Source organism: Carassius auratus, unplaced genomic scaffold (assembly GCF_003368295.1).
Source record: "Carassius auratus strain Wakin unplaced genomic scaffold, ASM336829v1 scaf_tig00004288, whole genome shotgun sequence".
NCBI lineage: Eukaryota > Metazoa > Chordata > Actinopteri > Cypriniformes > Cyprinidae > Carassius > Carassius auratus.
In genome coordinates, this window is record NW_020523589.1 from 2,981 (window position 1) to 15,968 (window position 12,988).

The following is a 12,988-nucleotide window of genomic DNA, read 5'->3' on the forward strand; positions in this document are numbered from 1 at the left end:
GCAATCAGCAATAAAGTTGTTACTGGTGTAGGACTGTGAAACATCTGCGAGAATAAATTAATCATATAAGGTCAAGTATGTCCTTTGGCTGTGTGGCTAATGTGACTAATTCCATCCTGTGTTTCTTTTTTTCGTGAGTTTGTTTTTGTGAAGCGAATCACATTAACATGCAGTTCTTCCATTTGGGATGCACGATGATGACCTCGTTTTCAAATGAGAACCCGTCACTGCGCCTGGTAATTAAGTGTTCAAATTGATTGCTAGTCAAAAGGTTGTCTTAAAGAAAGTCAACTACTAGATCCAAACTCAAAAACAACAGCACACCATGGATGCGAATGACAGAGGAAATCTGGGATGAGCAATTTGTGATAATCCAAATAAAACCCCCGCCAATCCGATCATGACCCATTACAAAACGGCGAACACAACAGTCTACGGCTGAAAATAAAAGCTAATGCTCTGAACTTTACATTTTCTGTTTGTATTTCGCTAGTGCCATCTTTCTGGGGACTAGTTAACACTGCCTGGAACCTGTGCACGATTGGGAAGAGACAGTCGCCAGTCAACATCGAAACCAGTCGAATGATTTTTGACCCCTTCCTCAATCCTCTACGACTCAATGCAGGGCAACGGAAGGTAAGTACTGGAGAGGGTAAAGCTCTTTGTTGTACTTTCTTCAAATATCACAGACACTGTGATTGACAGTTGCATCATAATTCTTTTTATTTTATCTGTTTTAAGTCATAAAATAACGATATTTCACATTATTCGAACTGGTAGAAGATGGACAGTCGCACATTGTTCACTTTAGACCACTGTCCCATAGTTCACTAGGATTTTGACCAGATCGGGTCACACAGCATAACCCCAGCTTAACGGTCCATTTGTCAAATCTAATCGCATTCTGTATTTACTTACATGGCCATTGTTTAGACAGCTAGTTTGCTGTTGTTGCTGGGTCTTAATTCATCGGATGACTTTTTAATACAGCTCTAATGGCCAATGAAGCGGATCCTCAATTATTTTTGCCAAGCACAACAGTGAAGCTTTTCCAAATTAAGCCTTTGAAGATGGCTAATGCTCCACGACTGTTAGTTTGTTACAGCAGTGCCGTAATGAGATCGCTATTTCTCCCCGGGTGCAAAATTGCTTACCATTTGCTTTCGATAAGGTGCACCTGCAGTCAGTGTGCAGATTAGTGCGACTAAACTCATTTACCAGACACCAATCCAGTGTTTGATTATCGATGGTTGGTGTACATTAGATATTTCTCTGCCCTCTAAAGGGATTCAGCAGTTGTTTTCATACAGATCTTGAGGGCTAAGGGGGATTCATTCCACAGAACGATTGGGAAAGGAAGGAGTTAATTCCACATTTAACATCCTGTTTTATGATTAATGCTGCTGTGCATCTGCTGGGGGAGATTAGGAAGGCTCACCATCTGTGCTGACAGGGGCTGTCAGTGAACAATTCTCCAGTGGAGCTCCAAGAGGTCGTGGTTATGGATGATATACCTTAGTTCATCTTCGCTCAATAATACATTAGTACCCTAGACTTAGTCAGGAGGCTAAAATAAAAGTGCACGGCTGTTTTCCTCTGGAGGTTTTTCTGCTCTTATTTCAAGAGACCCAATTACATTTATGTATGCATTGCTCCTTTGAGGCATGCTATGTGGGGAGTTGCACGTTATTCCTAGAGAAAATTCCATTGCAGACCTAAATGTTCTCCATGAATTCAAGTCCGTTTGATTGGATACCAGAGGGCTGTTAAAAAATGGAATTTATGCATGGAAACTCCAGGCTATAATGGAAAAGTGTATGGTCTCTTTTAGATGGACTAGCTATATATGTAACCTGCATTTATTCATTCTTAAATTACTGAATTCAAATATCTAATGGACTTGTTCTTTCTCACATTTCTTGAGTTCAGGTAATTGTGAGATATAGGTTTAAATATGAAAAAAATTATATCGTGAATGGCAACTTTGAGGCACAGCTGTGAGATACAGTGTTGTTATTGTAAAATAAGGTATTAAAAGAGATTTCAAATTCAAATTAGAAATGTTTCCTTTCCAACTGAAATAAAATAAGTTTGTTGAAGTGTTACTAAAACTAATACTGAAATAACCACAAATCAAACCTAAATATATATATTAAAATAACAAAAAGAATAAAAAAAATGACAAAACTGTTGTTTCAGATTACTAATACTAAAATTAAAATGAAAGCTGATAATATAAAAAATAGAAGTCAATTCAAAATATTTTATATATACTTTATACATATTTATAACATTTTAAATAATAAAAAAATGAATGGGGAGATAAATTTGCAGTTGTGAGAGATAAAGTTGCAATTAAAAACATCATTCACAAGTCACAGTTACACTCTCAAGTAAAGAATTGGCTAAAATGTTACGTTTAAGGATATAATGGCTTGTCACTTAGACAGTGCCCTTAAAGGGGCACCTTTCTACTTTCTTTACACCTAAAGGGTGCATAATAGTACCATAAGAGTACATATTACTACTCTAAGGCACCAATATGCACTTTTTAGGAGGTAAAGATGTAACAAAGAAATCCCTTTAATGGGACCGCCCCAGTGGCAAGCTGTTGTACCCCTAAAGGTAAAATGTTTGCACTTTTTTGACAGTGTATGTGAAATAAAATCATAGTTACGAGGGAAAAAAAATCACATTTCCATTCTCTTCTCTTGAGTTGGAAATAGGCTTCCATGGTCTTTTGAGTTTTGGTGGACAGTTGTGATTATCGCTAAGAATAATGAGTGTCATCCCTTGTGCTGTAGTTCAGCTTAAGTTGCCATTTTACTCTGAATTATTTCAGGGCTAAAGTTTAAAATGATCGTAATTACCTCCTGCTAAGTATTTATCCAGATGAGATGTCAGGCTAAATGTATTGCTCATTCTCATGTTCCTGAGGGATCAGCAGTTGTTAAACTGTCTCCAGATCACAAATGAGCCAACTATATTAAACTAATTTGAAATCTCCCATTAGAATACATTCTTGAACGCTCTAACAGCTGTTTACAAAGATGTTCTGATCACCAGGGCGCCTTAACATTTTGGTCTCGATTAGAAATCCAAAAGCAAAGTTGCAAAGTTACAACGAAAGTGAAGACAAACCATTCCAGGTATTGTTTTCCATTTATAGCTTCCCGTTTTTAAGCTTTAATGCATTTGCTTCATAATTACTACGTCAGCGGTTGCACCTGTCAACCAGGATTACCTGGAAAAACCTCAATCCATCAGAACCAAACAGTCTGTTCATTACATTCATGCCTGATTTTCCAGGAATTCCCTTAATGTCCAGCAGCGCGTATGTAATGCCTTTTAGCCTATCCAGCTGAAAACTGCTTCGCCTTTGTCCTCCCAAATGTACTGACTGTAAACATAGAAACACTTATTATTGTTTTATCATGAAAGATCAGAAATTAGAATCACAGATCTAGGAAATCTAACCTAATTTGGTGTAATTTACACTCAGAAATAGCTTGTAAATTTGACGTGGAATTAAATGTGAAATTTTGAAGTAGAAACACTGAAATAGTATTTTCTTGTAAGAAGTACTCCCATAATCTGTTTTATTTACAGCTTGTTTACAGTGTAGGTTTGTTTTTCAGGTCAGTGGAACGATGTATAACACGGGCCGACATGTGTCCCTGCGCCCAGACAAGTCACACCTGGTGAACATCTCTGGCGGGCCGCTGAGCTACAGCTACAGGCTGGAGGAGATCCGGCTTCACTTTGGCGCTGAGGACGGTCGGGGCTCTGAGCACCTGCTCAACGGCCAGGCCTTCCCTGGAGAGGTGAGCCAACATAGAGCCTGGATATACATCACTTCTGTGGGATTCAGTTAAACCTGTCTGCCTTCAAAGGGCCTGGATGGAAACCCCTTGAAGTACTGGCACTGACGTTAAAGTAGTAGGCAAAATTCTGTCAGTTTATTATATAATAATGAAAACTAGAAGTTACATTTGACACAGGACTAAGAATTAGTTTAAATTAAAAATAGCTGACAAAATGAACACTATGGGCCCTATTTTAACGATCTGAAACGCAAGTGTCAAAGCGCGAAGCGCAAGTAACTTTGTGGGCGGGTCTCGGCGCTGTTGCTATTTTCCCGGCGGGATAAATGGCTCTTGCGCCCGGCGCAAATCTAAAGTGGGTTGGTCTGAAGCAGCTTCATTATTCATAGGTGTGGTTTGGGCGTAACGTGAAATAAACCAATCAGAGCGTCATCCAACATTCCCTTTAAAAGCAGGTGCGCAAGTTCCATTATGGATTGCTATTATTATGGCGTATTTACCAGGCGCACGCCAGGAGCGGTTCACAGGCGAGGAGACTGATGTTCTTGTAAGAGCAGTGAAAGACAGAGAAGTTGTGTTGTATGGGGATGGGAGAAACCCACCCAAAATAGCGTCGGTTAAACAGGCGTGGGAGGAAATAGCCACAATTGTTTCATCGATTTTTTTTTTCCTGGTTCTTGACGGACAAACCAATTTGTCAGATGTCCTTATACATATATGACCTCAAACAGGTCTGATCCTTAATTACTACAATTAGCCTGAATAATTTGTAAGCTAGATTTATGCCTATTTTTTCACATCTTCGTGGGACACCACAATGATTTCCGTCATCTCATGTGTTAATATTTTTTTTAAGTGTAACAATTTATGATTTGCAAAAATAACTGTTGCATCTGTGTAGATTACATGAACAAAGTGTATGCGCGTTGTGCACGCTATACATTATGGTCAAGCATGCGCCCTTAAAATAGCAGAATGAACAACGCGCAACGCGCCACTGACTTTAGACCAGGTTTTTTCTGGTCAGTGGCGCAATTGTTTAATGGAACATCAAAATAGCACCAGGGATTGTTTGCGCCGGAACACGCCTCCTTTTTTGCGCTGAACCGCCCACGGAGCGCAAGTTCATTCGCTAGTTTAGCGACGTGCTTCTGTGGAGGGAAAAGCGCGCTTTGCGCGGGTGCAAAATAGGAATGACACATGCGTCGGTGTACAAAGTCAATTGCGCTGGGTGCAAGATAGGGCCCTATATGATTATGTGATGAGCATGTCATTTCTGAATTAAAATTAACTTAAAATATTTTTGGTGACAGTCAAAAAACATTTCTGATCATATAATGAAAATGAATGAAATTGTTGAAAAGAATCCTGTTTTAATATTATTATTAGTTTATAATCAAATCTCAGGTCAGTGAGATATTTTATCTTTTTATTTTATTTTTTATTTTTATTTTTTTTAGGAAGGATGCATTAAATTGATCAGAAGTGACAGTAAAGACAATTTTAATGTAAAAGGTTATAATATTCCACAAAACTGTTAAGCAGCCAGCAGCCTTGGAGAGCATAAGGGATTTCTTTTGTGTGTGTGTGTGTGTGTGTTTGTGTGTTTATGCCATATGTGTTTTTATTTTTTTTATTTTTTTTAAGAATTTGCACATGGTTTAAAGTACAGTTTGATTTATTTTTTAAGACATACATTTCTTTGTTGTAGTGACCCTCATACTGATACAGATCAGACAGTTCTTAATGTACAGCAAGAGACAGTTTTCAGACTGTCAAGACCACCACTTTGTCCCAGAAATATGAAATAATTTAAATGAGTTTACACTTTATCTTATTGTGGTGCAAAGATGCGCGTCCCTCTCAGATCCTCACCTCACCTCTAATTTCACTGAAGTCAGCAGCTTCACTTCATTTTCCTAATCCAAATGAGGTTATATGGGCAGCAGCTTTCCAACAACTTCATTTTGAAGCTGACAAGCAAGCTCATTATAACTGATGACTGAATTATATTTTCTAATGAGTTCCAGTGCATTTTTGAACCACTGAAAATTAAGCAGCAGCTTTCCTGGCTTCCATCTCTCTGGTTTCATTGAGCTGCGGAGCATCAAGGAGCTTCATAGTATTCCCATTAAAAATTCATTAACAATTTATACACCACACACAGCAAAATATTTATATGGATTAATGTACTGACCCTCATTACAGTGTCACATGTGATTACAAGCTGACACAATTTAAGTTAATGGGCTTGTATGCAGTCATATACATATAATATGTGGGCATATTTTATGCATTATGGCTTTTTCTGAAAGTATAGCACAGCCAAATGTATCACACTGTTTTGGATCCATTCGCACTAGGTTTGTAACGATATACCGGTATGACGATATACCGTGATATAAACATGTACGTGTACATGTACATGTACATTTGCTTATCTACTGTATTGAGAGAAAATAACAGACACAGAATCTCACCTGCGCATAGACAACAACTCTCCACATAACTGTTCTCTTGCTCCACCCACACGTACAGCGGAGACAACATCAGAGACAGAGACCGTTATCTCTAATCTCTATCCCATGTCATTATATGAGTTAAAATTGCCACTAGTATGGGAATATTTTTTCTATAGAAAAGACGAATGCTTATTTGTCCTTGAAGGTACGCAAAGTTTTCCAAAACTTTGATCGGAAAGCGGCTGCAAAATGGGGAAACGCATCCAACATGTTTACTATGTTTACCGACTTTTACAGAACAACATCATCCCGTGCAGATACAGCTATGTTCCATTTATAATTTAAGGTTAATGCATTATGATTTCGGGGTGAAGCACAGAATCCATTCATGACAATGAATTTACAGTAGCTAGCTACTCTGCAGATGTCACATAATACGAGCGATTTGATGGATTGATGAATAAATAAAAAACAAAGCTGTAAAATAATGCCAAAAGCACTGCTATATAAATATATAGGCTAATCTGTTTGTTTTGCATGTCTCTCTGTGAATGTACTACATACTCAAGTATGCGCCAGCGTGGCTTAAAGTGGCAGGTTTAACAGTGCCTGCTGTCTCACTATCTGAGGACGTGAACACAAACAATGAGAGCCTTACTGAGAGAACAGTTAATCATTTCATCATTTTATTTGAGAAAACCACTGTCAAAAACAAATACGTACTGTACATTGACACTCAAAGCTCTTCAAAACAATCCGTCCAAATAAAAGTCTGCTTTTTAACTCGAAGAAATTGACAGAAATTACGATTGAACTATAATGTAGCCTACTTCTAAAATAATAATAATAATAATTGACATAAATACATAATATAATATCATTTTTCCCTCATTTTTATTTAGTAAATCTCTGTTGTGTAGCCCTTTGCAAAAACATAAAATAATAAAGGTTTTAAAACATCGGTTAAATTGTTAAATTTGTATGCATTTTCACTACCACCATTTTTGATAGTATATTTGTATTAAATCATAAGTACAGAATCCAGAAAAATTAAGTCAAACTGGAATTTATGAATTTGTATGAATTAGTAATGATACATATAAGTTATTAAACTAATAAATAATCAATTGTAAAATTTTCTTGTTTTTGATTAATGAAATTTGAATAAACATGCTTTCAAACATTTTTTCAACCCCCCCCCCCCCCCCCCCCCCCCCAAAAAAAAACCCTGTTTTGATTGTTTAATACAGTATACCGTGAAACCGTGGTATTTTCTGAGACGATTATCATACCATGACAATTTCATACCGTTAGAACCCTAATTCGCACTAAGCAGGTGTTTGTTATCCAGATTGGGTTTTTTGTTGTTGTTGTTTTTTTTACTGCAAGTTACACTTCTTCTTCTTTTTTTATTCTTTTGACAGGTGCAGCTCATCCATTATAATCAGGATTTGTATTTAAATTACAGTGATGCAGTCCGGAGTCCTAATGGAATAGCAGTGGTTTCTATCTTCATGAAGGTTAGTAGTCTCAGCTGCTGAAAATATATACATTGGAGACATGGCACTTCATTAATTAGTCTTAAACTGCATTAATCTTTAGCAAACGTTACATAGCCTTTGGAGATCAGAGGTTCATGTCCAGTGAGATATGAATGTGCACAAATTAACATGCCTTAAAAGTGCTTGAATGTACTTGATTGATTTGTTTTTTAAGAATTATATAATATATTAATGTAATTCATTTAAATTTGGCATGCAAGGAATTAAAGCAATCTTTAACTATCCATAAATATGGAATAATCTAGTAGAATTCACTCTTAGATTAGCTTTTAATAATTATTTTGCTCCAATTTGAAGACAATTAAAAAAATCTAGATACATAATAATAATAATAATCAGACTGCAGTATTCTGCATCCGTTGTTTCATATCAACTAAATTAATTATGCACCAATGCTGCATAATATATGTATAACTTATGTTTCTTGAAGAAAACTATTTCTTTTTTAGCAATCCCACATAACATTTAAATTATTTATATTAATCTGAATTATTTAAAACAAAGTTTACTCAATGATAAATGAGAATCATATTTTTGATGGGTGAAAAAAATGAATAAAATGCTTTTCTGAACCATACAATTTTTTCTATGACTGCCATGATGAAATACGACCACAAAAAGCTTTTTATTGTTTTATTCAAAGTCCTATGGTCATTAATAATCATCAGTATTACCATCTCATATGCATTGTGCGCTTGCAAGGTGCACTGGAAGAATTCTGATTTGTAGATGGTGAAAAAATTACCCAAGATGTGCTTGATACCTACCATTCCTCTGTTAACTTAAAAAATAAGAAATATTTACATTTTAACTTAAAGGAGTAAATTGTTCAATATTATCTTTTCTATGAGACATTTACAGGTAATGAAGAGCTGAACGTGCTTGATATCTTGGAATGTTTGACTTCACACACGATTACAAACAAAAGCAATAAAACTGCCAAATGGTCAATCCATATTAATTTTTCAAGACCCAGTGCATTCTGGGAAAAGCGAAAATGGGCTTGAATGCACCACTATTCCATTTTTTCAGAGCATGCCTATTTTGAACTAAAAATAAAATGCAATGCTCTGAGCTGCTCTGGAATTACTTGTGTTCCTGAGAGTTATTAACATACATGTTACATGTTAAATATTTGAAATATATTATAAATAATAAAGTAATCATTTTAAAATTCATATGTTTATAAATTGTTATATTTAAATGATGGTAGATATTAAATTTAAAGATGTCTTAAATAAAAACGGCAGACTGCGTTGTAGAATTTTGAATATGTGGAATTTGTCTTGATCTTTGTTCTTTAACCACTTAAGTAAGAAAATGAAGATTCTTTGGCATTCAACCTCCTCATGAAGCACATCATCATCAGACTCCCGAATCGCTGCGTGACTCTGTGAATCGTGACTTGTGTGTAAATTGGTGCAGAAGAGCCACAGTCCAGATGAAGATGTTGCCATATTGCAGACTACCCCCCCCCCAGACCCAGTTCACTTTCATCCCAGATGGAGGTGATGGTGATGGCAGGGAATCTCCTCCATTCTGCTGCTAATGAAGGCTCATGGAAAGCCATTCATCTTCAATACATGGAAAAAACTCATCCAGATGCCCCTAGAATAAATTCTACTAGACTATTATTGATTATAGTTGTGATATGGTGAAGCGGTAATGAAATATCTCAGCAGTAAGATAACGGTCATGTCATTTGTGATTAATGCATTGAACAAAACCATGTTTTATGAAACTCTGCCTTTTCATCAGAAAAGAAGCTGCAGATGTTGGGGCTTTTAGTAATGCTTTCTTTGAAATTTTTGACTGATTTCAGATCTCAGAGCCTACAAATGTATTTCTAAACCGTATGCTGAGCAGAGAGACCATTACAAGGATTACATATAAACGTAAGTATCTGCAAAATACCCCTGTCTTTATTCATGTCAGTGGCTTAGTGAGCTCCTTTTCACACTCGTTAACTTTTAAAAGTTGCTTTTGTTAACATGAGTATTATTTTTATTAACATTGAATTGAAATTATGTTAATATTGTTAACATTAAATTCCATTTGATTGAAAACTGCTTACATCTGTATTAATAAATCAAGTGGTTTCCACAGTCTGGGTGGGAAATATTGCTTCAGGGAAGGCCTTCATAAGTCTTAATGAAAAAAAGGAAAAGGAAAAACAAACTTAGCTTTGCATTACCACCTGGTGGTCTTGGATAAGAAGTGATATTTTATTTCTCTCAGCATTGCTATCAGAACAAAAAAAAAAATCATAGTAGTGGTAATAATAATAATATTCTGTGTTGAACTGTATGAATGTTGACAGCTTGGAGAGGATCAAATATTCAACAGATTTCATCAAAGAGTGTGTGATTCATCTCAGGCCATCGGCTGTTTCATACTATGTCTTTTCAGATGATGCATACTTACTGATGGGGCTCGATATTGAGGAGCTGTATCCCGAAACCTCCCGTTTTATCACATATGAAGGGTCGATAACTATTCCACCGTGCCTTGAGACAGCAACCTGGATATTAATGAATAAGCCGATTTACATCTCACAGATAGAGGTGAACTGCTGAAAACTCCTTACGATATTACAAAAGCATTTTCTCCAATTTGAAATGTATGCATTTAGCAGACGCTTTTATGCAAAGCGACTTTCAGTTCATTCAAGCGATCAATCTTTACCTATCATGTGTTCCCGGGGAATCGAACCCCCAACCTTAAGCTTGATAGCACAATGCTCTACCAATTGAGCTACAGGAACACTTAATTTAATGCATTGTTTCTCAATAAAAAGTGAAAAAATATTGTTACTTAAAAAAAATCTTACTAGCATTATATTATATTTCAGATGCAGTCCCTTCGTCTCCTCAGCCAAAACCAGCCGTCTCAGATCTTCCTCAGTATGGGTGACAACATGCGGCCCACGCAGCCACTCCACCAGCGCTGCATCCGCACCAACATCAACTTCAGTCAGAGACGGGACTGTCCTAACAACCGTGTGCTGAGGCTGCAATACAGAGGTCTGTGTCACCCACCAGTTCCTTCCCATCAGTGACACACACATGCTATGTGTCATGAGCGCACTGCTGCATGCATGCTGTGTGCAATAAAGCTAAGTGCCCTAATTAGACACTTGCGATTATTGTTCTTGAAACAGATGGAAATGATACATTTGTTTTTATGAATAAGTGTTGTGCTTCACAAAGAAAGTTATCTGACAGCATATTCTCAACTTCTGTTTTCAGTGAATGAATGGCTTCTGAAATAACAGCTTGACGTGGATTAGTTACTACAGCAGTCTGGTAATTGCTGAAGAATATGGCCTACAGACAGAACAATGGGATACACACACCGAGATCAAGACAAAGGACTTAACTCTTCAGTATATATATGTGTGTATAAATAATTACTTTTATACATGTTTATATGTTTATAACACTATATATCAAATACGCTTTGAGTCAGACAGGACTGGTTCTCATTGACACTGGCTCTTCAGCTCACTCTTGAGGTACTGTGTGCTCTTGTTTGCATCTGAACATCAGGTGCAATCTAGCCTTGTTGCAGCGAATGGAAAACTACCTTTGCTCAATGCACGGGGATTTTAACTTTACTTTGACATGTGGCAAACAAAAGGATTTCAAGCCTATATCTTGGACTATCTGGAGCATGTTGCCTTCTCTACATAAGTGTTTACAGTGCTAAATGAATTGAGTGATATCTGGCCAATAAATATTTGAAGTGGTCATGGTGAATGTTTCTCTTTACTTTTTAATGATGTTTTTGAATCTTGAGTCACAAAGCTGCAAAGTTGATGCCAATGGATTGCCAGTCAAATTAATGGATAATTCAGTCTGTTGAATATTGTTGAATAACATGTTGACATCGTGCTCAAGCTTTGAGTCGGATTATATGGATTTACAATATTAATATTTATTAGGGTGGTGAATGTGTAATAGAGTGTGTTACAGGAAAGGGACAAATCTAGTCAGATTTAGCATCAAAAACTGCTATATTTTGTTGGATTTAATAAAATAATAAGCATTTAAATATTTTCTTTTTTCAAATGTCTCAATATTTATACTTGTATGGTTATTATATAATATAATCTTTTACATCTTAATGTAAATTTGACCATAAATGTATCATCTAAAACACGGGAGCATGGTAGATTTAACAATGATTATTTATGCTAAAAATGCAAAACATTAAAAAATGTAAAGAGAAATATTAATGACATCCCTTAAAATCTGGCAAATATTAAGGGGTAAAAGAAAAGTTCTGGTAAAAGAAAAAAAAGTTCTGGTAAAAGAAAAATTAATAAATACAGTAAAAGTTATACTGTGAACAGTGTTGGGTATAGTTACTTTGGAAAGTAGTTAGTTAAGTTACAACGTTACCATCAATTAAAAGTAATTAGTTACGATACAGCGTTACCTATTCATAAAAGTAACGCGTTAGAGTACTCATGCGTTACCAAAAATTAAAAGCCGTTTGCAGCTGCTCACACACGACAGACATAGCCCCCGGCCCCTTTAAATGCACCTAGAAGTCGTGACTCCCGACAATGAATAACGTCAGTCATCCGACTAAATTAACACTGCAGGATAACAATAACAGGAAAGACAGTCAGCAATAGGCTATTCCACATGGCGTTTTATTTATTTATTATCACAGAACATATTATTAATCAAAATTCGCACCTACCCAGCCCGGGTAGCCTAGGCTACTGTATATTATGAGCACCACAAGATAACTCCTGATTTTTCTTTAACTTTACATAATGCAGTTATCAAAGTACAATTATGCTTACTTGTAAACACAACCTTAAACAGGCTTGAAGATTTAAATCCATTTAGAAATGATGAACAACCAGCCAGCCAACGATCTAACAGAAATTAACAGCTGACTGTCAAACAAAAATGATAACAAACCGAATTAAATCCTTCACTGCCACACAGGCAAATGACAAATCGCTTAATAGGCGAACTAATTATTATTAAAGTGTCACTCACAGTCACAAGCCTAAATTCGCTTTAACACATTCCTCTTACATTTACTCTTCAAAGTAGTGATTAAAACGTAGCAGAAGCAGATTTTCGAAACGTTTGTCCGACAGTCGATTTCTTTTTCGTTG

At 36.2% G+C, this 12,988-nt stretch overlaps 1 protein-coding gene across 1 annotated transcript; it reads left to right on the forward strand.

Moving 5' to 3' along the window:
- Positions 1–390: 390 nt before the first annotated feature.
- On the forward strand, positions 391–12,068 carry LOC113070455 (carbonic anhydrase-related protein 10-like; the record flags this gene model as incomplete). The annotated part of the gene is made up of 7 exons (XM_026243735.1): positions 391–636; positions 3,639–3,824; positions 7,711–7,806; positions 9,671–9,743; positions 10,258–10,412; positions 10,700–10,871; positions 11,097–12,068. Coding segments are annotated over 7 exons (951 nt in total), but the record flags the coding sequence as incomplete, so codon positions are not given.
- Between the last annotated feature and the right edge of the window lie 920 nt (positions 12,069–12,988).